This window comes from Saccoglossus kowalevskii, chromosome 1, assembly GCF_978046115.1.
Source record: "Saccoglossus kowalevskii chromosome 1, keSacKowa6.1, whole genome shotgun sequence".
In the NCBI taxonomy this organism is placed as follows: domain Eukaryota; kingdom Metazoa; phylum Hemichordata; class Enteropneusta; family Harrimaniidae; genus Saccoglossus; species Saccoglossus kowalevskii.
Window position 1 is genome coordinate 30,701,604 of NC_140641.1, and position 27,742 is coordinate 30,729,345.

The window sequence follows — 27,742 nt, forward strand, 5'->3', positions numbered from 1 at the left end:
GACGACAATATAAAAACACATTGTACATGCTTTCTTATTTTGTCTGGGAAAAAGGACGTATCACGCTCTCGCGGTAGACGGCGAGAAAAAGCGAGATTTCGCATTCCGACCTATTTCAACATGGCGGACCAGGTAAATTTTAGTTTTCAGTTTTGTTGTGTCTGTCTATTTGTGTCTCCTCGGCTTCACATGGTTTCACGTAAGTTGTATTCTCTTGCGACAACTGATAAAGATCACAACAGTTTCGATAAAACTACTGGTGTGATATTGGTGTTTGGTGATTTTTGACAATAATACCGACTGTGTTCAACAAACAGGGAAGCGTCGGTGATATTTTTGTTTTCAATGATGCGAAATCAACATATATTTTCAGCCCTTAGATTCGAGCTTTATTGTCCGACATGGTGGTTTACACTATTATAATATTTTGGCGATGTCGCTGTTGTAAATACCATTGAAATGACATTTTACCTAGCATCGTCGATCGCTGTTTCATTAATTCATGCTCGTGAAGAGTGCCACTATCATATTCAATAACACATTTAAAGTAATGATTTATTATTTTATTTTCAAGTACTCTTGTCAAGTCTTTTACCGAAAATAATGAATATCTCTAGTCCAAACATTCTCAGCCAAATATACCCCTAAATGCTCTCTTTTTTTGTTGTTGCAAAAAGAGTGCCTCGACATCTTTGTTGCTTTGTTTATTATTATGGAAATGAATTAACAAACTATAGACAATTGTATGTTTATTTTTTGGATTGGGCTTGTGTTACAATGTTAGATGACATGAATGCATCAATGAATGAATGGCTTCACAGTAATCATTATATCAGTTTATGTGTGCATTAACTCATAGACCTTACAGTACTGAAGGGTATATTATTAACTTCATCAATACTAGTAATTAACTAGCCATATTTTCACCATGCCATGAGACCATCAAAAATGTTGATCTAGCCCTCTTGTGTTGTCAGAGCAGCTGATATTTACAAACACTCCTGCTATTACAGACACATTATTGCAAATTGCTTACACAGTCAGTGATAATCTAACTTTGATTTTCAGCAGACAATGATTTAACCAAATTATAGAATTTAGATTTTTGCAAATAAATCAAATTTCTGGTCATTATATTAGTATTTTGGTTCATTTTTGTTTTGTCCAAAACAGTGTGCATTAATTTGCTGCACCCATCATGATACACTTGTCCATGCTCTGAATCCATCTAAAAATTGCTGGGTATAGGTGTCCAGGGTTGCAGATGACTACTAAAAAAAGATTTAACCCAAGTTTAATTTTTGCTGCTAGAGTGGACATGATTTTATGGTATTGGTGAAGACAAATCCTCACTAAAGTTATTGAGAAATTTGCTCTGCTACAAAATTTCATGATTTTTAGTGACATGCAAAATTGACAAAACTCTTATGAAAAGAATTGCTTTCCCATGATACACTGCAAAACCAATATTGTGGCTAATTCATTTCTTTCCTGTCAAAAAAAGCAGTTGTCACACAGTAAATGATGTGCCATGTCAATAACCATAGTCTATTTAATTTTTCACTTCGTAGAGTACAAGTGAAAATACTCCGGAAAGTCCAAAAGAAGGTACTACTCCTACTGACCTATGGAATTGCTGTCTCATGGGACCAGATAAGATGGATGTGGTGCCTTCGAGTGAGGATCAACAGTTATTGACTTTGTCGTCGACACAAACTTATGATGGTCAGGCTGTTGCAGGATTGGAAGCAGGTAACAGCTTAGCTCCAGGTATGAGAAGACCATTCTATCAAGTGAAATTGTTGCAAAATTACTTATCTTTAAAAAAGTGACAATTCAGGCCAAACAACAATTTCAAGTACTGTAGAATAGTTTATTTTAGCTGGAATTAATTTTCGCTGAAAAGACTTTTTGGGTGTTTTCTATGGAATTTATTTTCACTGATTTTGAATGAATGTAAAATATAGAAAAAAATGCATATTCACTGGATTTTATTCTTACTGAAAATAAAGTATTTCACAGTACTTGAATTCAGTCACTTTTTTACTTTATCTATGATCGTAATTTTTCTGTTTTATTTTTTTCAGTTTCTGATTATCCGAGTTCCATGTATGGGCCATATTTACCTGATGAAGTGGAACATTTGAGTACAGATGTGAAAGGTAATTTTCAAATATTCTTTAAAGCGGGGGTGTCGTCACCTGCGCATGCATCAGATGGCCTTAGCGAGTCATTGTTTACAAACAAAGCATCTACCCATGAGCCTTTGCGTTTTTATGAATATCACTATGAATATCACAGCAGTGATTCAATGTTGTATTTATTAAAATAAATAAGGTCGAAGTTGAAAATTTGTTGAATAAAAGTTTTAAAACATGAACTGGTAAACTGACGAGCTGCTAAGCTTGAATGTCTATTACCATGTTCACAGGTGTGCCACAGAGCCAGCTTGACCAACTTGGAAAACAATCGTTATCAGTGGTTTTAATTGGTCCTGTGTTCATACATATATAAAGACTAAATTGAGCCGGCGTTGTTATCGGCCACCATGTTTCTTTGAAATACTTGCAATGAATGAAACTCCAGAACGAGGGTGATATTGAGGGCATGCTTTTAAGACGACGTTATTGTTCACACATGCTAAAACCGTTTCTGTAAGTACAGGGTACCAGTTGAGATTTGCCATTTTAGGAGGTCTTAAACTAATGGTGCTAGCTTATCTTGTTCATATGTGTTTCAATGCTGGATTAACTTTAAAACTGGTCTCCAAAACTTGTTGGCACATGTGTAAACACAGTATACAGCCATCTGCCAACAAACGAACAACTCGCTTTTTAAAAAAATGGCTACCAGGTCACTTTGGTAAAAAGGTTAGTCATCATAATTACCATAGGATCAGGGTTCTCCCCACACTGGATGGGGCCGTCCAGCACTCAGAATTGGCGACCGGCACACAAGGATGCCGTCCGGCACTATTGTTTTTGTCCATGACTCAACTAGAGCGCTGGAAGACAAAAGAATGTTTGAGAGGGGCGATTAATCAAAGCTTGGGTTATATCACTCATTAAAAAAAACAATAGGCGTGAAACTCAACTCAACGAGTTGGCGACGTAAGAGGCCCAGTGGCAATCGACACTAGTAAGTGTGAAACCATACTTAGCATGGAGGGAACGCATTGAAGTTGCCCGGTCTGAGTGGAGACCCAACGTCACGTTTACATGAAAGAAAACAAGTGTCACCGCTTTCATTGACGTGATAAACGATCTTTTATTTTATACGTGAAGTCGATAAAATTACATACTCACAAAATACAAACAATTGAATTTTCTCGTCAATCAAGTCAAATCTATTGAAAATGAGTGGATAAAAACACAGCAATCGTGCTGAACTGCATCATTTTATGATTGTCTAGCCAGGGAGAACACCGTACTTATCTATCCAATATGCTCAAGTTCATTACGTCCAGCAAACGCAAGAAACCCAGCGAAGAGAATGAAGAAAATCACGATCCTACTCAGAAGAAAACCAGAGTAGACGTCGACAAAGATCATACAAAATCACCACAACAACAGAAACGGTCTTCAGGTTTCCGCAAGGAATGGGTCAGAGGTCGTGAGGCGTGGCTTTACTGTCGTTATGATGAAGGGATGTTTTGCCGATTGTGTCAAAAATTCAACATGCACCCATTTGATCGTGATACATGGAATGTAACATTAACATTAAACTGTAGGTACTTGGACTCAACTGGACATTTATGTGTCAAATTTTTGAAGATGATCGAGCCACTGAAACCAGACGCTGACGACATTCATACTGTAACACTAAACGCAGAAAACATCACCAGGCATGTGACAACGTATTTCCGGAAAAATGAACTCGATTACGAAAAATTGGTTGGCGTGGGAACAGACGGCGCCACTGTTATGACCGGCAAGCGATCTGGTGTTGTAAAACGATTGCAGGAAATAGCTATCGGTACTACTGCAATCGGAATTCACTGTTGTGTGCACCGATTGCAACTAGCATCATCACAAGCCGCAAATGCAGTACCGTATGTAAAGAAATTCGTGTCGATTTTACGTCAATTATATGACTATTTTGACAACAGTGCTGTTCGTTCAGTGGGGCTCAGTGCTATCCAGACTACGCTACGAGAGCAGGAACTAAAACTACTTCAACTATCATCTACACGCTGGCTCAGTGTCGATCTGTCAGTAACCAGATTGAAGAATATTTTTGCTTCCGTGCTGATGAGTCTCGACCGTGAAGGAGAGGAACGCAGTGATGCAAAAGCAGTTGAACTCCAAAATCTTATGTCGTCCTGGCGCTTCATTGCTACAATGTTGCTAATGTGCAACCTCTTGCCACACGTGAGCAGGCTTTCTAAGGCATTTCAAGTCAGCGAGTTTGAATATAGTAGTATGAAACCATTGGTCCGTTCTACAATTACTACAATAACCGACATGAAGCACAACGACGGCCAAAACCTACAACAGTTACCCGACTTGATCAACAAATTGCAACAATCTGATATCACAGTGAAAACATGTGCCGATGATGCAAGTTTTTTCAAAAACAGCGTCCACGGGAAGTACATTGATACATTGATTGCAAACATCGAACAACGATTCCCAGACAAAGATGGCGGTATCCTCGGACATTTTAGTATATTCAACCCCGATAGTTTACGCTGAGATAGCTCGACTACATATGGCAACGCCGATGTGAGAGAACTGTCTCGTCATTTTCTCCAACGCGTGGAGCAGCCTGACATTACAGCAGATGCCGTGAATGAATGGGGCAACTTCAGAAATTATTAAAAAAAACACCATTTTACACCAACCAAATCTGAAACCTGGTGCCGTCGTTGATGTCCTATGTACTACACCGTCGCTGCAATTCTATTTTTCGAAGATCGTCCAACTTGCCAAGATATACCACGTTCTGCCATGCCATACTGCCGACTCTGAGAGAACTTTTTCCCAATTAATATTGGTAAAAACAATTCCACGAAATCGCCTGGGTCAAGACAGTCTTGACAGTTTAATTAGAATTGCTGTTGACGGTCCATCTGTGGACACATACAACTACTCAAGTGCCGTGAAGAGATGGGCAGAGATGAAAAATAGACGCATATCGTTGAAGTAAGCGTGTGGATTTTAACAAACCAATTTGACCGCCTTTATAACAAAATATTTTCACACTTTAATATTTTCGTTTGGCTGAAGCATTTTTTTAAAACAAAAAATACAAACATTAACCCTTTTCCGGTCAGGGGAGTTTCACACTATCAGGTTAAGTCTGTGAAAAACGGTCATGATTCAATGCACTCCAGTAGCCAGCATCTGTGCATGCTATCCTGCCTGACATTTTTGCAAAAATAGGCCAAAGTTAACAGACTGTATCGACCACAGTTTTCACATTTTTTGCAATCTGTTCGCATACACACTTCATTACCACCATGGACAACAATTTCTCGTAAAAAAAAAATCACCGTTTTATTTCAATACACATTTTTTACTGTCGTTCAGTAACGATGTTTTGCCCTTTGTACAGTCTCAATAAACACGTGTTAAACATTGAAATAAATATTACTTAATTGAAAACACATTACAAGCAAGTACAAGGTCACTACATGAATGCAAGTTCGAAGTAAGAAGAAAAAAAAAACGCGTGAGTATGGGGATAGTTGGGACATGTACTGGGGAAAACGTGTTTGACGTACTCGACCCGTCAGCGTACATTTCAAATTGCAACGTATATTCAACGACTTGAACTACATGTGTAACATATTACAACATTATTTCATACTTTCCGTGACTTAACTGATGTTATATTCAAGCTCTAACGTATATTAACCGACTTGACTGTACGAGTAAGTCCACACTTACAACGTATATTTAACGACTCAAACTGAGACTAAAACTAATGATAACGTACATGCAACGACTTGATCGGGGTTACCTTCACACGGCAACGTATATTCACCGACATGACCCGATTAACTAACTAAACATTTCAACGTATATTTAACGACTTGAAATAAAACGAACTAGCGAGAACGTAACTGCAGGGACTTGGCGTGTATATATACTCACGCAGAGACGTATTTCCACCGACTAAACCCGATGAACTATCCTGACATTAAAACGTATAAATACAGATTGAGCATGAAACTAAATTAACGATAACGTATTTTCACCAACTCAAACTATTGTACAGTTCGTGACGCTGTAATCAGTCCCAAATTTATTTGTTGTACGCCTTTCTTAGTCGTCCACCCCGGCGGGCTGCTCCCATGCGTCTGCCTGATGTCGAGGGCTGCTCTTCCGTACTTCGTGTTTGTGTTCCCACGGTGCGTTTTCCCCTCAGTGCCATGTTGTGATGAAAAGCAGCGAAACATTCGCCCGCATGAAGGTGAACTTTACAAATTGGGCATCCTTTCGATGTTTCTGATAATCGGCCACTCGATGTTTTTCTCCCGTCCTTGCTGCACTGCTTACACGATTTTTGACGCCCGGATAGTCTGCATATTTCGTGTGAATCCATGTTTTCACTACGAATAAACGACGTGTTACTTGGAGCCAACTTCTCTTATGGACTTTTGAATTCTACTCGAGTGTCCACCAATCAGTTGTTTTCCTGTGCGGATATTGAAGAATTTGTGAGTAACTTTAGTCGTGCGATTCAATGCCTTGAAACATTCGTAAGCATTGACCAATGCAACATCTATGAGGTTAACAGGCCATGTAGATCCACCAACGATTGTTTTTTTCTGCCCGTGTGATAGTATTTTCGCCTTTGGTTCGACCGATCTACGCCACCCATGTGTTGTCTATAACATTGTAACGATACAGGCACGTGTCTCTCGTCATCTACTGCTTCTGCGGAAGTAGCCAGTGGGGGGTAAACCGTATTTAAAATTAATAACTGTGCGCTGTCATCTTGGTATGCAGTAATATTGATAGTGTCGTCCGGTCTAGTTGCTGCTTTCATTTCACCAATTTTCAATTTCAGCTTCTTGCTTTTCCCCTCAGGAATTAATTGCGGTGGCATGGTTTTTCGATTTCGCCTGCTAAAACTACCGACCATGTACACTTTCTTGTCTTGTAATTCAAGGGCTGTGTTGACCGACGTAAAAAGCGAATCACAGAAAAGAATATGGTTTTTTTCTGTGAAGGGCTGTAACAACCGGTGCACAGTCTTCTTGATTGTCCCAGTTTCTTTCTTTCTTCCTTCATTTGTAGTTTTATATTTCACTCCCAAATACGGTTCAAAGTTCGCAATGTAAGACGTTGTTGAGTCGCACACCTGCCATATTTTGAAGCCATCACGGTCGGGTTTGTGGGGCAATCTCTGCTTAAACATGGACCTTCCCTTGAATCTCACCATACCCTCGTCAATCGAAATTTCCTGTCCCATCTGATAATATTGCCGACAATTTTCGAGTATGGGTTTCAGCCACGGGTTGATTTTATACAACGGGTCGGCCTCTGATCGTTGACGACGACGTTCAATGTCAGGATCCCGCCGTGGGTCATTTACTGGATCAGCTAAATGGAAATAACGCATTAGAATTTGAAATCTGGCCCGAGTCATTACTGATGCAATTCCCATGTTCGACAGAAAGGGGTCACTTGACCAATAATCGTCGATTGCCGATTTGTGATCAACACCCATATATATCATCACACCAAAGAATGCTTGCATTTCGCTGAAATTTGTATTACGCCAGCGAGCATTTAATTTTTTTGCAATGTATTTTTGATGATATTTGGCGTATTTATTAGTCTCGGTGGAAGCTAGTTCTATCAGTTCTGGTGGGATAAATTTGTAGAAATATTCCACCTCACGAGCATAGGAAGGCAGTTCGAAAGTTGGTCCAGGTTCGTGTTCAAAAACTGGAATGGTAAATATATCGCCGTCTTCCTCCGTGGCCATTCTCCATTCACCAGTGCTGGAGGCAACATAATCGAATGTAGCGCCAATTTCTGTGTCTGATTCAATTTCAATGTCGCTATCGAGTGCTGGCGGGTAACGTTGCTCTAAAAAATCGTCATTCTCAGCACGATCTTCATCGATTTCTGAATCTGTATCGTCATTTGCAACTATGAAGTCATCTGGTATTTTGTGTCGTAGTTCACCAGTTTTTTCGTCCAATACAAGTTCATCATCACGCGTGTCCATTGGCGATGCGTGTGCATACACAACACGTTTTTTAATAGTTTGTTTTTCGGGGAAACTCGCAAGCGTTGATTGTTCTGTATCGCATACATTTTCTTGTACCATTTCTTTGGCGACATCGACGTTTTGTTGCGTACTCGCCTGGTCGATATGTTCAGGCCCCTGCTTTTCTGTGTTGGCAGTTGTGGCGGATGTGGACGGTTCGAAATCGCAAACATTGTCTTGCAAAAATTGTATCACATTTTCGACAACACGTTGTGTTTCTGCGTGACCAACTCCTGTTTCTTCGGTATTTGCTTTGTCGGCAACTGGCGATTCAACTACTTTACGGTTCGTCTTCGATTTACGTTTGCCTCCTGGTTTGCCCCTGCAGTCTTTCGAACGGCTTTCTTCTGTAATTGCATGTTCGTTGTCCGAGGAGACAGTCTCCGACTTGCGTTTGTTCTTTTTCTTTTTACGCCTTTTCTGGAGTGGACTATTATCACTGGTGTCCGTGGTACGCTCGGCTGGTAACTCACCGACATCAAAAGTTTCCTTTGCTTTGGATTTCTTTCTTTTCCCACGCTTTGCTGGTGAAAAATCTGCCATGTCAATGTCAAACTTATCACTCCCTGTGCCACTGCACGATTGACGCTTTTTTTTCAGTTTCCTTCTTGCCTTCATAAAACACTTCCTATCTGTAAAAGACGGCATTTTGACGTACGTGTCGGAAAGTAGGCACACCGCGAGTCTCGGCTTTATCTCACTTTCTTCGGCCATATTTATACTGAATGACCAGATGTCGACAAGACTGCATCTCGCCACAATTTGAATATTTATTATTATGTAAATAAATATGTTATTTTTTCGAACACGGATTGGTTACAATTTGCATACACATAGCTGGCTCAGACGGTGAAATCACGTGGACTTGAATATTTCCCAACAGCTGTCCCGGTCATTTTACGTTGGTGATTGCCGACATTCTAAGCTCAGCCGTTTGAATCCGTCATGCTATTCATTCTAAGTGCCGGGACTATTTGCCAAGCTGGTCAAAATACGTTACTACCGTTATAATCGTGAATCGTATCGTTCAAATACGGTTATAATGCTGCAGTTTGCAATGTGGTCAAGGCGTTTTTTTTACGTCGTCGCAAACGTTGCGTTGTGACGGTAAAATAGTGAAATGAGCAGACGAGAGTATAGAATTACATTCTTTATTACTTGGTTAATTTATTTGACTTGACGGAATCAAAAACAAATTATCTTCTTCCATAATTTCGCAAGTGTAAAATATCAGGTTCCGTACAACGTATTATAAACGCTTGACCGTCTGAGCAACCTAAATAGCAGGCCGTTTTTCAACGACTTAACCAGTTAGCTAGCTGGAGTGGGAAATTCTAGCATACCCATATTGACGGCGGTTTTTCACCGACTTGACCGGAAAAGGGTTAAATTTCCAGTAGCTATTGATTTTTCTCAAAACAAAAATACAGAAAATAAGTTATAGATGTACTTTTTTGAAACATTATTTTATTTTGGCTGACTTCATAAAACAACATTAATTTAAAAAAATATTTCATATTGTAACTGTAGTAATTATTTTGTGCCTTCAATTTGTTATGCATCATGTCTTCAAAGATGATTTGTTTGTGTATTATTTATCCTGTGTTGTGTTGTAATCTTCCATACTGTATAATAAATATCATTACATATGACCTGTCTTCTCACTAGTGTTTTGACTGTTGAAAGAAATATTCCCTGTGGCCATTTTGAATATTAATGAGTTCATGCATATTAATGAGCTCATGAATATTCATATCATCCAGCACTCTCTGTCTGCTGGGGAGAACCCTGCATAGGATCGTGGTCTTTTTCGGTTTAGTCGATCAACTTTAAACGATTCATTTCCAGCGGTTGACAGCTCATCAGTGACAGCAGCATTCATGCATGCAAAATTTGCAGCTCTTTCGTCGTCTTTCTCAGAATTTGGATCAGGTAACCACAGCAAAGAATGTTTGATATGTTATATAACGAAGCATGATGTGAACATCAAGATGTCTCATTCAATAATAAAACCAACCAGAAAATTGATTGTGTTTTATACAGAAAAGACAATAGTGTTTACCAAGGCTTGGAGATTTGTATACAGTAATCCGGAGCCCTTCCTGATTACACTTGATAGTTTTTCTTTGTTTTTATGGAGATGATAACTGCGCATTTGTTTTGGCACGCGACAGACAAGTACAATGTATTGTGAAAACAAGAAATCAACGTCATTTTACCACAATTTGCTAAAATTGCATGTCACTTCTTCAACATGTTTTACAATATGTTCCTGACTGGAGCGCTATACACATTGGTGCTTCATAGGATTAGTGTTATCAGCTGTGAATACAAGACAGGGGGTTATGTAAACATACAGTGTTCAAGCAATTCACAATCGCCAGGGGTGACTGAAATGGGCCTTTAATGTAATAAATTGTGTTATCATCTATCCAGTCACATTATCCCCCCTAGGTGTGACGCCACACTGTGGTGTAATGCATTTCATCATTTCCATGTCAGCGTCTGTGCTTTGTAGAAAGTACGCAATTTTGCCAATAAATAATGCCTGGACATCCTAGGTATGCCCCAAAAAATATTATGCAAGCTTACTGTTAGAATAACGGTAACCTAACAGCTACTTTTACCTACCGATACCTCAGATAAAATTGGTAAAAAGTTTACCACTGAAAGCCTATTGGGACCCAGTTTTCTTTGTGTGTTACATTTGTGTCTTCTGATGTAAAGTTTTCAGAGGTCATGCTCACCCTGCTGACAATGCATTCTAAAATGCCTATGGTTATAGGCACGATTTTAAGTCTTTTATGTCTTTGTTCCGTAGATGGAAATGCTGAAGTTGGAGTTTGTGGTTTGAAAAACCTTGGCAACACTTGCTTCATGAATTCAGGTCTACAGTGTTTGCTGAGTTGCCCAAGTCTCTGTTGTTTCTTACTTGAAGAAGAAAAGATTCCCAAAGATTCTTTGATTGAGAAATTTAGCGCTTTGGTTTGTAAGTTCTGGAGCGGAGAATACTCAGTGTTACATCCATCTGAGTTTAAAGAAACACTTGGCTTTGTGCACACACAGTTTAAAGATTACAGACAGGTAAGGGTAATTCGTAATTTTGATGTTGGCTGGTGAACATGAAGCATTTATCATTTATTTCCTAGAGTAGAAGTGACCCGCATAAATTAAATCCCAGATATAATAAGGTCTGTAGTTAGACTTGAGGTTTCTGCAACTGCAAGTTATAATCTTTCATCTGTGTTGAGTGCGATTTTTTTTAATACTGAATTTTCAGCTTAAAAGTTTGTTTTGTATTTTGTCTGGGAAATGATATTCCCATTTAACATATATGTTGTTAACACGACAGCATTTTATCGGAACAGCTCAAGTCTGCTTAAGCCAGCATAAATAACTGTGTTAACTAGCTTGAGCCTAGTATGCTGCAATAAACCGATAAGACACAGCCCATGATTGTGTAAGAGAGAACCTCGTGTCAAGCGCTATATTCCAACTAGGCTCTAAATTAAACTATTCAAACAAACAAATGTTATGATATGCCATCATTTCATGAACCCACCTAGATATTTACATTGTTTTATAGTCAATATTCTGTAGCTCATTGATAATGTATCATCTTTTATTTTGTTTGTAGCATGATGGCCAAGAGTTCTTAGCCTTACTTCTTGATAGTCTCCATGAAGAACTTAACCATGCCAAGGAATTACATAATGAGGAAGACGTCTCGGAGGTGTCTACCGATGCGGGAGAAAAAGAGACTGAAGAGAGTACATCAGATGTTTTAGAGAAGAATGAGGTTGAGGAGGAAAGCGAAGAGAGTAGATCTGAGATGAGTGTCTCTGAACAAGAAGAGAGTATGGATACATCAATTTTAGAGGACTCTTCAACCCAAGATAATGTTATAAATATCACAAAACTGCCAAGTATTGAGGAGTTTTACATGAAAGATGTTAAAACACTCAACACTAATGTTTTAAGGGAAGACAGCCCAACTCCTATGATTGCTGTGGACAGTGATAAATTCCCCAAAAATGACAAGTCTCCCACTTCAAAACAGAAGTCTCCATTGAAGAATATGGTTGAAAATATGAATGACACAAGCCCCAGGTCCCCAAGATTTAAAAAGACAAATCTACCGGTGGATAAAAAAAATAGGTTTGGGAATTTGGGTGGGGAGGAGGTGACTGGGAAAATTACACTGCAAGATATGGATGAGGAAAGGGATTTAGAATCAATAAAAAGAATGAAAATGGATGATGATGATGGCGGGACTATTCTCAAATCACTTCTCCTCCAAGGCCGGGATGTTATCAGGGAAGGACCCTACGATGTATTTAACGTGTCGCAGGACATGGAAGAAGTTCAGAAGATGAAGGACATAGTGATGTGTCGCAGGAAAGATACTAATTTGTATGCAAACACTGCGTCAAAATTTCCTATCAGTGCCAATAACGAGAGTTGCAATAATACATTCAACAGTGACGAGAAACTGGGAAAATTTGCCCTGGAACCATTTACCATAGAACGTAACCTGGATTACAAGAAGACAGAAACTTTGGACATTGTTGTTGAAAGCATCGCAGGTTGTTCGCAAGACTTCAAAGCTCTAGTGAAAGATGCGACTGTTTGCAAACACATCCCGTTTGCCAATAACCAGACCATTTTAGTTGACAAGGCAGCTCTTTCTAAAAATCCTTGTAGCAGTGCGTTAACTACTGACCGTGTGGGTGTGAATGAGCAGAGGGCAAGTAGAGAAGAGATTGAATTCTTCGAAGCTGAAAAGGAATGGCATAAGTATTTACAAAGAAACCGCTCAGTCATCATTGATACTTTTCAGGGTCAGTTCAAGAGTACGGTAAGTTTGCATTAAATATTAACTTTATTAATTATAACCCACCACTGAAAACAGCATCTCCTTATGCTTAAAGGGGGCAGCAACGGTCATAGCTATAGGTGATTTGATACTGTGTTCATGCATACACTTTGCTGTTTACTCATTATAATCTCATATTATTATGAAATGCAAGGTAAATAAACTGAGACACGAAGCCTGGATATAGACAACTTCAAAACTAACCATGCTATATCAGTTACTAGATAAGTGTATTGCGGGTTTGAAACTTGGGTGCCACACTGAATTAAACTCTGCGTTAAAGCGCCCTCACACTGCTGTTTGGAAACTAAGATTACTTCACTGATTCTTTTGTATTTACTTAGGTCATATGTTCTTCTTGTGATCATGTTTCCGTGACTTTTGAACCCTTCATGTATCTATCACTTCCGTTACCTCATGGCATGGAAAGACAAATCGGTAAGGTTTACTTAGTTTCACTACAAAATTCGTAACACCTTATCTAAATTCTATGTGTTCTATGGTGATAAAGCAATTATATGTTTTATACATCAGTTTTCTCCCAGAAATATAAACCACTGGCAGTAACAATTCGCATAATTATTCAACCAACAAAAAATGTAATGATTAACATACTCATTAAAACATGCATAATAAACAAGTAGTGTGATAATGACAGTAACTTGTAACTGGTTAGCCTGACAAGGTCACATGAGTTGCACCTTCCGAGGTGCTCCAAACCCAACACATGCCTGACAGAACAATGTAGTATTTCACTTCCGCCCATGATTTTTTGATGGTACCAATCAAATTGCAGGAACGTCAGATAGTGATAGCCATCAATGAGTAATCATTCACGCCAGAGTTTATTTATGTGATTTTAGCTGACAATGCAAACATTACTTTGATGGACAGTGTTACCATGACCACCAAAATGAATATTCATTAAACTCATTGCAAGAAGGCGTGAACTTTGCCAATTCTGTCAGGTGTTAGTGAGGTCTGATGTTGTTCAGTCAGGACGCACCACTCACTCCTACAAGTCATGCTAGTAACTGGTACACTGTCAGTTTTCTTAACAAATTTCAATTGAGATGTGATTTGATATCTTACAGCTGTGACATGGGTTCCTCTAAATCGCCTTCACTATCCAACCAGATATCTTTTCAACCTTTTGAAAATGGAGACCGTGAGACATCTCAGGTCTTCCCTAGTTAACATGGTATTTGGTGGAAATGTACCACCACCAAATGACATTATCCTTGCTGAGGTGTTCGACAACCACGTGGCTAGAATATTGGTAAGTAAATACCTCTTATCGCTATTGGATACATTTCCACTATGCTTGTTGTCGCAGTGTTCTTCCCACAAATTTAAACCACTTTGGCGGTATAAATTTACATGCTAATTTGCATATTATTTGCATAATTATTTCAAACAAAAATTTTGATATTTAACCTTTTCAATGGACAAAATTATTGATTACAAAACTGTTATTACATCAAGAGCATTACAACTACACACAAGTTTTAGGTTTTCAGCAACTTGTCAGTTTGATTTGAAAAGTCAAGAATGGTACAGTGGAAATGGCGCTGTGGTAGTCTGAATACATGTAATGACTGTGGCAGAGTCACACCAGTGTGGTGGTAAAACAAAGCACTGTGGCGGTACCACCACACTGTATTCTGGGATAGAACACAGGAACAATATTTGGCTGTATCACCTTTCTTTCTCACATTGTGTCATAAATATTTATATACATCTAAAATAATTATTATAATTTTGTAAATCTAGGAGGATGGAACACACCTGCGGTATGTAAATGATGATTATCGGATGATATATGCCTTTGAAATGTCACCCAAGCCAGAATCAGAACTAGAAAGCCAGCAAATACACCCAAATAATCTATTCAGTACATTCAGTGACTTTGCCATGGTTGAAACTGGTAATCCTGGCTGTAATTGGAACATGAAGAATGATGATGATGTCATAACTGAAGCCGGTGATGTGTGCACAACTGTTGATGATGTCATTGTTGAAGGTGATGACATCAGCAGTAGATCAGACAAGCTAGAAGACCCACATTGTGAAGCTGGAGATGTAGTGATGCAATCTTCAGAGAGTGATACAGCTCAGGGCAGTGATATATTCAGCAATATTGGATATTTTGACTCCAATCTTTATTCACATACATGTACTGATGGACCAGCTTCAAGTGAGTGTATTGGAGCAAGCGGAGATGCTGACATGACCACTGATATTAGTGCTATCGCCTCAACTAGTCAAACTAGCGACACGTCCGCACCAATTGATTCACCATGTACAGATAATAAAAACAATGAGATAAATGTGAGAACTGAGGATTTTAACACAAGTTGGGTACCAAATAATGCTGACATGAAACCATGGAGTGATGGCACTCTCACACAAAACAATACAGCTACTACCAGCACTGTGGCTTCAGGTGGAATTTCATCTGATTGGAGATCCTGCGCTATCTGCTTAGAAGAACTTCCTGATCATGAACTTCTTACGCACATGGAATGTGGCGGTGCTCTGTGCCACATCTGTTTAGAGGTGAGTCTGAATTTTTGAACGTATACATCATACCAGGATTTGAAAAGCAAGTGCAAATGTATTCGGCAAGAAATTATGAGATTTGGGTTTCCAACTTTTGGTGTTCTCCTGAAGCATGGCACTAATTTGCCTAATAATACAATCATTTGCATGTGTTTTTTTTGTAACAACTCAAATAATTATCAATATCAATAGTCTGTAATGTTTGTTGAAAGTTCAAGTGTGGTATTTCAGTAGCTAATCATGGTAAAACTGCCATGATTATAAGACCAGGGGGGAACTCTGAACTCACTTTGACAAATAAGTTCAATATGGTAAAAACAAAAGTATTTACAAATTAACTTATGAGGGCGCTAATAATCACAGCTGTAGTGAGCAGTACATGTATGATATATATACACATTCAACTATCTTGATGAATTCATGTTTTTAGTCCCTGTTCGGACGAAGTCCGAAAACGGGGACTTATAATTCGGTCTCCGTGTGTCCGTGCGTCCGTCCGGAGTCATATCTCAGAATCCCTTGGACTGATTCTGTTCATTCTTTGCATGTGCCTAGTACTTTATGTGGGACATATGCACATGCAGTGGTTTAGCGATTTGATTCAAAATGGCCGACTGGCAGCCATCTTGTTTTTGAAAATGTTGTATTTTGGACATGCTTTGTCAGTTTTCATTCAAACTTGGTACATAGATTATACATGTTAGGATACATGTCCATGATGATTTATTTCACAATTGGATCAAAGATGGCCGACTGGCAGCCATCTTATTTTTTGAAAATGTCGTATTTTGGACATGCTTTGTCAGTTTTCATTCAAATTTAGTACATAGATCATACATGTTAGGATACATGTCCCCGACCGTCCGTGAGTTCCTGAGTTTGTCTGTCCGACCGTCTGTGTGTCCGTCTGTCCGTGTGTCAGTCTATCCAACGTCATATTTCAGAATCCTGTGGACCGATTCCGTTCATTCTTTGCATGTGCCTAGTACCTTATGTGGGACATATGCACATGCAGTGGTTTAGCGATTCAATTCAAAATGGCCAACTGGCAGCCATCTTGTTTTTTGAAAATGTTGTATTTTGGACATGCTTTGTCAGTTGTCATTCAAACTTGGTACATAGATTATACATGTTAGGATACATGTCCATGACGATTTATTTTGCAATTGGATCAAAGATGGTCGACTGGCAGGCATCTTGTTTTTGTTTTTTTATGCAGTATCTTGGACGTGCTCTGTCAGTTTTCATTCAAATTTGGCACATACATGTACTTTATACATGTTAGGATGTATGTCCATGACAATTCGTTTCAAAATATCTGGTCAAGGATGGCCGATTGACAGCCATCTGACTTTTTGGACTTACTACTATATTTCCACAATTATGTACCATTTTCATTCGTATTTGGCACACACATCATACATATCAGTGTGTTTCATAATCAGATCAAAGATGGCTGAATAACGACTGTTTTTATTTTGGCCATATTACTATGACACGAAACACGTGTTTTGATGTAAATAAACAATCTGTTGTATACGCCACTTGGAACTCAAGTTTCAAGGACATGCTCGCGACAACCCCTCCGCTTTAATATGACGAGCAAAAAGAGAACTTAACGAGGACTGTGTCATTTTCAATGACTTGTTTCCTTTTCTACTCTACTAGGCAACTTCCAAACATTATGGACTTGCTGGTTTACAGTGCCCTGTAAGTATATTTTGCCAACTTTCTTTCTCTCAGTTGAATTAGAATTGTATCTTGAGAAAAGCTTCAGACGAAAACTCAAGTAGAACGAGTATAGAATGTTCAGAATCAAAGGACACTTCCCTTTTTTCACTGACAGCGCTGTCAGTGAGTTAGTTTATCATTGACTTTACTACTTCTATAGTACATTTCTCACTTCTCCACAACGCCATTGATAAGTTCATAAACTTAATGTATAAAATTTACAGCTGTATGAATATCATGACTACATGTACCAGTAATGTAAGAATAATGTTACGTTTGGAATAGACTTCATTTGAATGATAATATAAATAAATTTTTAACAAATAATAAAATATTTTTGAATTTAAAAATGTCTATTTTTGGAACGTGTATCAATATACCTTGTATATATTCTTGTAAACATTACCTTGCTGTTATGGCTTAACATTATAAAATTATTAGTCCCGCTGAAAAGATAATCACTCAAATACATACCTACTTTAGAGTGTAGGTTATAACCCGTGATGCGATCATTTGCTGAATCACATGAGATCTCACTCACATGTAGTGCTGAAAATTGTCTTCATCATGGAGAAGGCAAACAACTTGTGCCACTGGTACTTGTTTATAGTCAGATTAATTATAAAAAAACGAAGTCTGTGCTTTAGATAAGTGTGCAGCTTGCATTTAGTGATCAGATAGTATTCTAGATGTATTTTATACAATTTAATAGAAAACTATATTGAAAGCAGGATATTAGAATGATACATCTGTTTGATCATCTAGCCTTGATGAAAACATGGGATGCTTCACTTTTGAATTAAAAAGTGATGAAACATCATGAAACATATGAAACAACATTTTAATCAGCTTTGAAGGAGGACGTACATGTATTAAGTTATGATTTTTTTGTTTTCCTAGGTTTGCACAATAGAAGTGAACCCAGCTGAAGATTTTGTAGCTGCTCCTCCATCCAATGACACTAAGTCTTCAAGACGAGTATTAACCCTACCAGTGCAATTCAGATACGATTATGAGGAAGATGGCCAACTTAATGTATGTATCTCTTGTACTGTAGTCTCCTTGTTTCTTCATGTCACTGCAAACATAATACCATGATATTCTATTGTATGCTGTATCTTAATTTGACTATGACACACCTCTAAAATTTCCATAAATGTATGCGCTACTATGAAAGCAAGTATGGGGGTGTAATTGTGTTTTCACAATTATCACACATAATACTGTAAGATGATATCATATTATCAATTTGCAAAATGCTTTCTCACGATGGTCTTAACTATTTTTATCTCTTTAACTACATACATATTCTTTGTGTATATCTGGCATTTCTCTATTGACAAGTCTCTCTATTGAGTGCCCCTGTATATCCAAATTACAGCGAACATACAAACAGTAGTGTTTTATATGTGACATTTTATGCCAAACAGCCATTAACCAAACACCCAAAATTGGTATTCCCTTATTTAGAAATTAAGTCATTAATTATGAAGTGTTCCACAAACTCGTGTGTATGTGTCATTCACAGTACCGGTACGCTTTCAGCATGTATACAAGTATACTAGCTAGGTCACAAGTGATAGTTATGTATATTGATGAGGTTTTTATGTGAAAAATCTGTAATTCTTGGTTTCTCAACTTCACAAATTATGATGCATGTATCACAGAATTTTCATGTAATATTATATGATCAATCATAACCCGGTCCCTTATCTGGCCAAGTCCATGTAAAAGTACATTGCGCTGGAAGGAATGATCAGCACAAAATGCATCAGTCAGTAGCAGAGTTGTTTCTATACTTCAGTTACTGTTACTCGTCACATGTACGCCATCTAGAAGTTTCTAGTAGGATAGGCATCAGCATTGCTTTCGCAAAGTCTTGTGTGCATGCCAGCCAACATTCAGTCTTGTGGCATGGATTCAAAAATAAATTGTCTAAGGATTCTGATGACTGTAACATTGTTTATGTTAGACTTTAGTTGAAAGTCCTTTAAATGTTTGTCCTGCATTTATCAAGCTGGTCACATCGTCAGTGAAGCCAAGAAAAGAAATCAAATTTAGAAAATTTGGCTGAGTAGGTACGCTATAGACAGGCAGTATAGAAGAAATGTTTCCACTTACAAAAATATTTTGACATTCCCAACATGTGTGTTTTGAGTGAAATGCTTTCATGTGCACTGGGAATAAAGATGACACACTGCGATGAACAAAAACTGATTAGTTTTGACATCTGAGAAAGCCAGGCAAATCAATACTTGGCATGTCAGTCACAGGAGATTGTCATAATAGGTGTAATAAACATGTCCTTTTTTTCATCATAACCTGCTGTTGTCTCATACATTTGTACTATCACTAGTTATGGATAGAGATTTTTCTTTAGATCAAACGGTGTTAATCTGAATAATAAATCAAATTTTGTTTTGTTTTTAGATGAAATTATTTGGTCATCCCAGTATGATTTACATGGGTAACAAAGTACAAGGTGAAGTTCTCTTTAGTGCAATTGAAAGATTGATGCCATATCAAACGCCTTACAAAGTTGTACTCACTGATGGACAGGTATGCTACTGTGTATTGTGCCAGGGTTCATAGTATTGGGAAAATTCTTTGAAAGTCTTTGAGTTGTCTTTAAATTACAGGAAAAATTATTTGGAAATTAATTGGCGCTTGGTGCTATGAACCCTGTGTGCAAACTGTTGTGATATCCTACTGATATAGTCTTTCATATCTTTGAGTTAGCCTAGAATCAATGTGCTTTCAAAGGTTCAAAGAGACTTCTGAAATAATTTCAGTAACTCCTGGAAAAAACAATAATCAAATGAATAACAAGCTTTAATCAAACATCCATACTTGCATTGTCAGAGTGTCACAGAAACGTGCATGGATTGTAGGATAAATTTGGATGTTTTCGGATCAAAACTGAAAATTAAACAATTTACTTTGTGTATCTTTAGGGTTACCACTGTTCACGCTGTATGTATAACCTGCATTGCAATGGTTGTGAATTGGTACGCGAGGTTGAAATCACGTTACAGTCTGATGATCATCTTACAGTGGTCTGTGCAGATGTCTCTACGACCATCTTACAATATAGCCAGCAGGTGACCGACCATGAATCGATGAAGGACTTAAGGAGCACTGAACCCCTAACTTTACAAGAATGCTTTTATGCTTTTACAGAAAGGTAAATGAGTTAATTATTTGCTAGTGTATATATGTTATATTTTTAGCTCCGCTATCGTCTCAACTTTTTACAATTTCGACTTCTTCTTGAAAACTACAATTCTACAATTCTTAGTGCTTTGTATTTGTACCTTGGGCAGACCTCTCTCAGATTTTTTTCATTTCGGGATATCTTCAATTCTCTAATTTTGATGAATATTTGTTGGTAAAAAGTGATATTTTCTAATTCTTGTTACAATCCACAAGTCTGATTGCTTTGATCTTATACATGTGGGTAGCACAGATCTGTTCATTTTCTAATTGTATCTTCAGTTCTTGCTTTGAAACGTGCATCGCTAACAGTGGAGCTATCTCAACCAAGAGGCTACTTGTTCAATATTCCTGTACATCTTTTTTTTTTGTAACATCTGTGTTTGTTTCTATTTAGTGAAATATTAGATGAGCATAATCCCTGGTACTGTCCGAAATGTGAACGGAACCAATGTGCTAGAAAGACCCTGACAGTATGGAGATACCCTGATACACTAGTTGTCTACTTGAAAAGGTTGGTTACACAAACAATTTGAATCATACCTTTCTTATACCATGACTGCTATCTTTTCTGCTGAGTAGATTATATTTCTAATGTTCTTTACTCTTGTCACTTACACTTATAGTTATTTAACAATTCAATTGACACAGCAACACATGTATTTACATTCATTGGAAAGGTTAGAAACAACCACCAAAGGTATTAGTCTTAAAGAAATTGTCTTTTATAGACAGGTGGTCTTTTCGTGGAAGTAGATTAAATAATTCATGATTAAAAACTGTTTGGATATGAGGAATAAATAAAAGTATGCTTATTTGTTTTGATTTGATTGAAATGTCAACAACAACAACAAAAAGGTAAAACATGAATATATAATCATTGCCCATCATTTACAGTCACTGGTCATAATTGGCATTCATATACATGTCTATTCACATGTCTATTTACATGCCTATTTACATGTCAATTACTTTACATGTAGGATAATAGAACTGAAAATTCAATACATATTTGTAATTTTTTGCAGGTTTGTATTTCATGAATTGTGCAGTACCAAACTGGACAATAAAGTACTCTTCCCTGTAGAAAACTTGGATGTCTCTTCTTATACATCTGGACCAACCAATGGTCAGTCTTTGACCTATGACCTTCAGAGTGCTGTTTGTCATTTTGGAGGTGAGTACATTGAAAAGACAAAGTCAGTTGATAGCCAGCTTTGGCGTTATGTTAGATTTGTGGTTTCAGAAATCATGATTACCTCGACTGTGTATGTTTCTGTGATAGTTATTCACATATCATATTATGCCATATAATAATACTAGACATTAATGCAAGTTTTGTATCAATGAAGTGGAAATGTTACCTACGAGTACCCTATCTTGAATACTGTCTTGTGCATTAATGATTAAACAACCACTCCTGGTGTGTAGAAAAAGAGATATGGTGATCTGATTTCAGTATGCAAATGACACTTGGCGGTAATGCGATTTTCAAGAATATTAAGAACATGCCATGGTTTGCTTGCTTTCAGGTGTTAATGCCGGTCACTACACAGCATTTACAAAAAACCCTTTGACTAACCAGTGGTGTTACTTTAATGATGAGATGACTACAAAACAAGAACCAACTTCAGAGGATGCAGCCAGTGTCTATGTCTTGTTTTACCAAAAGAAAGGTGAGACAGAATTAAACTAACATGATGCGAGCAGTATTGCCTGGCATGCTATACAGACCTGTAATTGATTTCTCATTGGCAACAATACTAAAAATTGCCCTAATCTTAAACAATCTCAGAGCAAACCTATGATTACCGATGAACTTTTATATTCAAAGCTCAATGAATGAATCTCTTTGGCAAAATAAAAAATGGCAAGATTCAAATCAAAGAGCATAATCACATTGATGTCAGATCACAGAAAACTGCAAATTATTCTGAACACGCACCCCAAATTAGAATTAACGGCCGGTGGTCATCATGCAGCATCTTTGAATTTTGTGAAGTTGACTATGCATTTGTTGCATGGGACCCTCATCCACCACCCTTTAATTATTTCTGACCTGTATATTCCACTTACCGTAATCCCATTGGGAAAAAAAACTTGCTGATCCTGGAGGTAATGAGAAACTGGAATTTGATGAGTGGTCATTTTTATGCAACTAAAAATGGATTGTTTTCATTCTATATCACAGGCATCCAGCATGACTTTTATTCAGCTCTTAGATCAATAGTAAAACAAGAATTCCAGACTGAGAACTCAGATAGTGCGACTGCCGAGACCCGTGAGGGATGCGATTTAAACCATGATGAAATTGACCTGTTGTTACAACAGCTGCAGTCTCCCATTGGTGCCGATACCTCATGTGCTGCGGTGATACCTGGCTGCAGCAAGCAATCCTCCACTGGAGCCACTTCATGTGCAACTGTCACAGGGCTTGACATTAAATTTTAAACTCACTTACTATAATCTATTAAGGCGAGTTGACATTCAGTTGTCTGAATGGCAATTTTACTCGTCAGAGGCTATAAGACTATTCTTACTCTGTCAAGCCTTGCTGTTGCTCATGGGAATTAAGATTTCTATTCTTAGCTATTTATATTCGCTCTAGATTCTGTCCGGAATAAAGATTTTCTAGAGCCCTTCCAACCTGACCTTACAGTTTTGATTGAACAGTGAAATGCTCATTTGAATTGATGTAGTGATCTACGTGTACTGTATTTTCCCTATTAGAAGCACTAAATAGTAGTGTCAGTCAGTTGCTCTGTATCTGTTGTGACATACGACATTAATCTCTACAAAATATTGCTTCAAATAGAGAAAATATGGTGTTAAGTATTAGGGTGTAAAACTAAAAATTGCCAAAAATGTCTCTTTCTTTGTATTTACAATGAAATTCTTGTGTATACCATAAATCCTGTTTTTGAAGGTCAAGTCACTAATCTACATGTTCCAAATTATTATTTTCTATATGTTAACCAAAGATTTTTTTTTTGGCTTTTGTACAGCTTGATCTTTTTTCATGATGGGAAGAAATTTTTCATTTGTCTGCTTACATCCAAGAATCCAGATTAATGGGTAAACCAGAATTGTAATTACTAATTACCGCCTATGACATGGTGGGAGTGTGTACAAATCCTCAGCTATCGCTTGGTTGGTGTGGCTTGTTAGTTGTTGTATATATCTGGTAGTGTCACTTACACGTGGGCTTCAAATACGAACACAACGTTTAGCACCATCAATGTGGTGAAACCTCATTGACAGTGCTGAATGTTGCATTGCGTGGAACGTAAACTTCAATTGACCTCACTGTGATGACGCATGAGTTGTGGAATACGGAAAAAGAGCCTGAAGCATGCACACTGCGTACACAATGTGCTAATAACTTTTAACGAGGTAACTTAGACATATCTCATAAATATTATTTGAAAGTGAAATTATTAATAGAAAAGATTTAGTATCAAACACTGGAATCACGTATATTCGGTCTTGACCCCCACTCTGTCTATTGTGGTAATTTGAAGATTATAAACGCTTTCTATCATTCTAAACTGGTCACCAAATTTAACAACTGTTTCTGCGATTTACACATAAGCTACGGCAAGCCTCAATAGATCGTGATTGTATACAGCGCCACCAGTGGCTGTTTCCGGCTCCATGTGTCAAGAATATTTTTCTATTAGTGTATTGTGATGATGAATCACCTCAGTAAGAAATGAATACATGTTGTCGGTTGCAATCGACATTGATTGTATCTGAATCTGAAATATATGGTTTAAAACGCACGTTTTTTTTATAGCATCTTCAGTTTTGTACCAATCATGATGAGTTAGTTGTACAAAATTTTCCTAAAATATGTTTTTTTGTTTACACAAACCCAAACATAATGAGAACTTGTCTAATACATTTCATCCAAAATGAGCAGTGTATCAAATGCAGTACCTAATATTACACAAAAGGTTGAAAATATCATCTTCATTCACATGTTATTGTTGCTGGTTTATTTAATTATATTGTGCAGCATGACTTGTTTTGTGAACACTGAGTTAAACCCTGCAACTTTGCTGACTTGGTAGGTGAAAATCAATGTTGTTTGCAGCGACAACATAGTTTATTTTTGTTGATATTTAGTTAGAAATCTCCTCAGTTTTTCACGACTGGCAAATATGCATCAAAGCAATGGCCATGCTAATAATGGTCTTGCATTCATGTAAGCTACAACCTTTGTAAGGAAATTGCTGGAAAGGTGTGCTTAACAGATTCAGCACTCTTACAAAAAACACTTCATTTCCTATTCCTTTTAGGAGCATTTTTTCGGAAACTCAGATTCTGTACACAGCACGACTACTTCACTTAGTTTCCACAAAAAAATTTACAGATTGCGAAGCTCTTAAGAAATACATTTAAAACTTGCAAGGAGATTGTTTATTAATTTGCATTAATTTATTTACATTTATCGATGACTTAAATCAGTATATAGGTACAAGTACAAGGTCTGTGTAAACTATGTAGTAGTTTCGGTATTGTATTGGTACGACATAGGGAGAAATACACCCCATACATATTCAAAAGAATACCTCACAACGCATTCATAATGTTATTCATTAAAGCCACAATAGCTGTGACTTTGAACACTTTTTGCAAGTGATTTGATGTGTTTTGGTATACATTGTATATTCTTTGCTCTCAGTGTCCACATTCCGGCAATGACTGTTAAGGGTGGGTAATGAGATCCATCCAGTTTATTTGAATCTTGCATCTGCCATGCTTTTATCTACTTGTGTGACATGTATAGTATTTACATTGATTGCTGGAATTTAATTTACTTTTATAATGATTTTTGTCACTAAAAGCACATTTTAGAGTGCTGTAAACCATATAATTTTCATCACTATCACAGTAGACAGTTAAGTGGGACAACATTTTGTAATAATCGTTGACTCATTTTCTTCAAGATGCCAGTCCACTGATACAAAACTTGCAGTTATTCCTAACACATGAATTATTATCCTATGTCACTTAATGGACCTTGTATGCAAATAACTGATGTAGTTGAAATTGAGACACAATACTTGTTTTTATGTCCACAGTCCCAAATACCGTACTTACGTAGGTCAGAGGAGCAGTGGACACAATGACCACAAAAAATGGAACATAACATAACTTAAAGGACAATAAGTCCTGTGGCTCTCTCTTACTCGTAACAAAATCTTGTCGGCCATTTTCGTTGGTGGTCTATTGTCTCTTTCTTGGTGCTACTGTCATCATATCTACAAGCTTTACTGCAGGATTCTTGTCATTTATAAATATGCTATATGTGTATTCAGAATTGTCTTCTCAAATTGATGGGTAAACATGATTTGTGTACATGTGGTCAATTCTATCACCATCACTAATTTAAATATGTAGTTTTTTTTACTTATAGCTGACTTCAAATTGATATTTAATTGGAGTTGAGTGAAGATGAGCTGCTTCTCAGAAAAAGAAAAAAAAGCCAGGTGTTGGTAGATTATCAAGTATTTTTCTATAAACTACATCTCATTTGGTGCACAGTCCCTGTGTCTTGCAGCTCATCTTTTATTCATCTCCTGACTGGCATTTACTTCAATGCCTACTTTATTGTACAATTTTAATTTAATGGAGGGTCATGTGATAATTTGTGTGCTATTTTGCAATTCTAATGTCTATTTCATTTGTGGCAGTTGGACAAAAATCATGCCTTTCTGCCAATAAAAGAAAACTTAACTTTTTCGCAGTTAATATTACGCATATTGACCAACTTTTGAAATGTATTCTAGCTTCAGTGGTGCTATCTGCAGTGTACACTACATGATTTGTTATTTTTCTATAAATATGTGTGTTTTTGCCATCAAAATAGAACTTTTGATATTCTGGTATTGTGTGAATAAGAGGGAAATGAAAATAAAAGATACTGATCTTGATTGCACTTCTTATTTTTTAGTACATGTGTGTTAAGAACATGAACTGGAGGTTCTCTCTCTCTCACTATGTATGCGTTATGAAGTTTGTCCCACTATATAAAATATTATTTGATTAACATTTAGTCGAAAAATATTTCAAAATGGGAGTTTGCCCTTGATAGAGGTTATGTCTACATACTTGCATAAGGTTGATATTTAATTAGGCATATTTGCCAAATGATTCTATGGTTAATTAAAAAACCAACATTATATTTACACTGTTGCAGTGAATTATGTGGCACCTGATAAGTTTGAATTCTCTGCCCCTTCACCTCAGTATTACCTTGAGCCTCGGACCTATTCACCTACTGCTGTTTACTGCACAGGCATCCTTCAGCATCTTTCTAGACAGTCTTGTCAGACTATTAATCGGATGTCTAGAATCACTCGTGGTCTAAATCAGATCATTTGTTAATAGGGGTTTCTATGACACCACCTGCCTGACAAGCAATGGAACATCAGACAAGCCTGCAAGCACATAAATTAACTGAAATTAAATCAACTTGCATTTGGCATTTTCCTAGCATCTGTTCAGGACAGAAAGTTCCTTGTACATTATGTTGCGAAAATACGACCACAGTGGCCTACTTGTCAAATGAGGGAGGAACACTTTCCTCTCTTAGCTCTCTAGTGGTTGTGATCCTGTTCTTGAAGTACAGTTACATCAAGGGGAGTCACAACACCATTGCCAATACTTGAACATGGAGCATATTACTTTCCAGATCCGCCACCAGACTGGTCGGAATCAAGTAATGATTTTCCACCCTAGTCATGGATCCACCACGTTTTCAGAGTGGCGTTATTTACATTTGGTTGCTGACTGATCACTCAAACACAGCCATGGATCCTCAATTTATCAACTAGAGTCACAATCATAACTATGGGACACAAAAGAGGAGCCAGATACTTTGCCAGAGTGGGCAAAGCCTTAAAAAAAGTGAAGTGAGTTGTCAAATGCATGGACATGCATTAACAGACGATCTATTTCGAGATCCTGAGTTAGGAAAACTTCATGATCACGAATACCTGGTTTTATACGTGTGTTGTTGTTGTCTGTGACATTATAGATTTAGCTTTTGAATTTTCATCTAGTCACTGTGAGGGCATGTTCATTAAACGTTGTTTGGAGGCAACCGTTTGGTTAGTGACTGTC

The 27,742-nt window shown here is 37.5% G+C and overlaps 1 protein-coding gene across 2 annotated transcripts; it reads left to right on the forward strand.

The window, feature by feature from the left end:
- Positions 1-94: 94 nt before the first annotated feature.
- Positions 95-26,550, forward strand: LOC100369578 (uncharacterized). 2 transcript variants are annotated; one of them, XM_085500745.1, is made up of 16 exons: positions 95-132; positions 1,572-1,770; positions 2,088-2,162; positions 11,051-11,313; positions 11,867-13,087; positions 13,450-13,543; positions 14,200-14,384; positions 14,879-15,664; positions 17,336-17,377; positions 18,299-18,433; positions 19,829-19,957; positions 20,353-20,582; positions 21,009-21,125; positions 21,640-21,788; positions 22,144-22,287; positions 22,803-26,550. In XM_085500745.1, exons 1-16 carry the CDS (start codon positions 121-123, stop codon positions 23,060-23,062), a joined length of 4,041 nt encoding a protein of 1,346 aa, XP_085356871.1. In that variant the 5' UTR covers positions 95-120; the 3' UTR covers positions 23,063-26,550. The 2 variants fall into 2 exon arrangements, with proteins under 2 accessions (XP_085356871.1, XP_085356877.1); XM_085500751.1 differs by having other exon boundaries at positions 1,572-1,752.
- Positions 26,551-27,742: the final 1,192 nt, after the last annotated feature.